At 43.4% G+C, this 3,023-nt stretch overlaps 1 protein-coding gene across 1 annotated transcript in view; it reads right to left on the bottom strand.

The window, feature by feature from the left end:
- Positions 1-42: 42 nt before the first annotated feature.
- nr3c1 (nuclear receptor subfamily 3, group C, member 1 (glucocorticoid receptor)) overlaps positions 43-3,023 on the bottom strand; it is a 17,287-nt gene continuing 14,306 nt past the window's right edge. The window contains 5 exon segments of the mRNA XM_035668906.1: positions 43-210; positions 212-289; positions 745-902; positions 1,602-1,732; positions 2,630-2,774. Of these exon segments, the coding sequence (XP_035524799.1) occupies positions 136-210; positions 212-289; positions 745-902; positions 1,602-1,732; positions 2,630-2,774 (587 nt within the window). The 3' untranslated portion in view covers positions 43-135.

Raw genomic sequence — 3,023 nt, forward strand, 5'->3', positions numbered from 1 at the left:
ATCATTCAGTCCTCGCGGCGGATCCTCAGAAATTTCATCGTCGCTCTTCGGGGAGGGTTGTGGGGGTGGGGGGGTGGGGGAAGGTGAGGTGATGTGGTGGGATTTTTAAGGCATTGTGTCTGTTACGGGGCACAGTCATCTCTGGTGGAAGAGGAGAGGTTTGACACTCCCAGCCTTGAATTTTGGTAACTGGTTGCTGATGATCTCTGCTCAGCATCTCTGGGAACTCCACACTCAGGGATTTATTCACAAAGGTGTAGAAGCAGAAGCTGAGCAGTCCGCCAACCATCTGCAGACAAACAGAGGAGAACGTATAGGTGAAGGGGGACGGTACATACTTTCCAACTAGAACCATCATAGAACCTTTAATATAAGGATTTATGTGTACGATAATATTTGAGAAGTAGTACTGATGATGCAATACAAACTATTTTACTGTAAAAGTAAGTTTGGGATCATTTGTGTTATTAGAAGTAAGAAAGAAGAAGTAAAGACAGACATTCTGTATAAACGAATTTCACAAAATAAGCACAAGGCTGAGTGGTTATGATCCCTTATCAAACGCTGCAAATCAAGGTAACTTTGCATTATTGGAACATTTCCTTGAACCAGGTAAATGCTTTAAACAAATGAATGAGAGCAATCACAGGCTGTAAATCAGTGTTGCAGACTGCTGGTGGTCAATAACGTGTAATGCTGATGTCGGAGGATGCGTTCAGTCTTTGTTTGCTGGATCTCTGGTACCTCATGCATGGAGTCGAGCAGCTTGGTGAGCTGATAGAAACGCTGCCAGTTCTGGCTGGAGTTCTCCTCGCGCTTCACGATGGCTTTCCCCAGCTCCTTAATGTACGACATCCGAATATCGTCGAACACCGCCTGGCTCTTCAGGCCGTCCTTGGGCACTGCGGGAGAGGGGAAACTGAAGGTCAACATCTGGGACAGAGATAAGGATGATGTACTGTACCGGTGTTGTTAGTGACAATACTTCACACGTAAAACATCCAGCTTTAAATTGCAAAAGAGGAGGGACGCTCTTCACATTTTAAATGAGCGCGTCCGTGCTGTGAAGAGCTAAAAACAGCAACTGATTAACATACAGAAGTTCATTTTCATGGTGCACTCCCAGTAATATTTAGCACCGCAAAGCACTTACAGGACACACACCTGCAAGAACAAAACCAGCAGAGCCTGAGGAGGATAGCTCAGCTATGTTACAGTTACCTGCAATTATGGTTTTATAATTACTGTTTACACCTTTAATTCTGCAATAGATCATGTCTACATACTTCTGCAGTTACTCAGTAAGTGCTCTAGCTGCTGAAATTGGGTGTGTGTATTACTCTGTATCGAACCAGGTGGGCATACGAGGATTCAATTCTAATTTACGATAATTGCATTGCATGTCAGTTAATGAGTTGGGAAAGTGCTGCGATGTGATGTTTGGGCTTGTGCATACATCAACATTATCTTTCAGCATTGTGGACGGTATTGGATCGGAGTGATGGATTTCGTAATGATTGCATTAACACAGCACGCCACTCTGCAGCTCTACATGTGAGAGGTGTTGGGTGGTTCAGTTGGCTGACGGTGAAAGGTCTGACCTGTGCTCAGCAGCAGCAGGACCTTCATGCACAAATACTCGTCGTGGGAGACCTGCAGCCGGACAAACTCGCTGGAAATCTTCAGCATCTGCTCGCACTGGTCTGCCATGTAGGGCAACTTCATCCGCTCCCTGGAGGAATCAAACAGAAATGGTTTACTCAGAGACGTAGACAGAACGGCAGCACATCCTTGTTTCACATTAAGTCATAGTTGATTTATAGGGCCGCTCGTGCAGTCTCAATCAGGGAGCTGAAGCAGCTCCCTGTAATATCTCTGCAGATTAAATGTTCAAGGTCTTGCTGCTAACAATTTGTGGATCCTATTTTAAATCATTCTTCCAGAAATGAGATTCAGTCTATTAGTTTGTTGGAGTAGAAGGTTGAGAAGATGAGTGAGTGTCATCTCAGTGATGAAGTAATATTGTGGGTGGAAGTGGGGGCAAACTTGTGAAAAAAACTTTTCTTTCCTGAGTCAGGAAGACAGGAAGTGAACTGACGACAGCTTTTATCAAACTGAGAAAGATGGCTGCCATTATAAAACAAAAAAACAGGCTGTAGTTGAATTTAGTTTGGAGGCTGACTGACAAATAGAGAGCAAAACACCAGATATTAATTATGATCCGATTAACTTTGAGCGTGTGATTTTGAAAAAAAAAAAAGGCCTATTACAGCCCTAAGCATGGTAGCTGTGCCGACTGCTCACTACACTCAGAGCGCTGTTTACAAACGGAGTCATCGAGTCTATAAGAGGGATGAAACACTGATCACTGATGACAGCTGACAGACGCTGTTTGATTCTCCGGAGATACGACACACACAGCACAGAGCAGAGCTGCACATCACATACATAAACAAACATTTGTACGTGTTGGCTGACTGACAGAAAAAAATAAATCATAAGCTGGAAAATATCATTTCATTGGTCGATTTTTGTGAGGTGGAAAAAAAGACTTATATAATATATATTATTATATAATAACAAAAGGTTGCTAGACTTATACATGGACTAAAAATGGACTGGTGCATACTCATTGATGACGAGGTCTGGAGCGAAGCAGAGCATGTTCCCGTTGCACTGTTGGTAAGACCTCCAGCCCAGACCGAAAGACATGAGAAAGAGCCAGGAGCACTGGAGCAGAGTCATCTGGTCATCCAAGTGCAGGTTCCTGAAACCTGAGGGCAAAGACATAGAAACACTTAAACTGATAACCAATACAGTCATGGTGTGTAACCAAATAAAAATACAGGCACTAAGAATATGATCTTAAGCAGGTTTGTAGAAGCAGAATCTGGTCGACACAACTACATTTTATCTTTTCTTTTCGACTTCTTCTGGAAATGAGAACCTTAATCAGATTTCACTCGGTTTACCAAATGTGCCTGCGTGTCACCTTAGCCCCAGATGGAGGAGTGCCAGATGAT

This window comes from Morone saxatilis, unplaced genomic scaffold (assembly GCF_004916995.1).
Source record: "Morone saxatilis isolate NCDOM2014 unplaced genomic scaffold, NCSU_SB_2.0 Contig22, whole genome shotgun sequence".
In the NCBI taxonomy this organism is placed as follows: Eukaryota; Metazoa; Chordata; class Actinopteri; family Moronidae; genus Morone; species Morone saxatilis.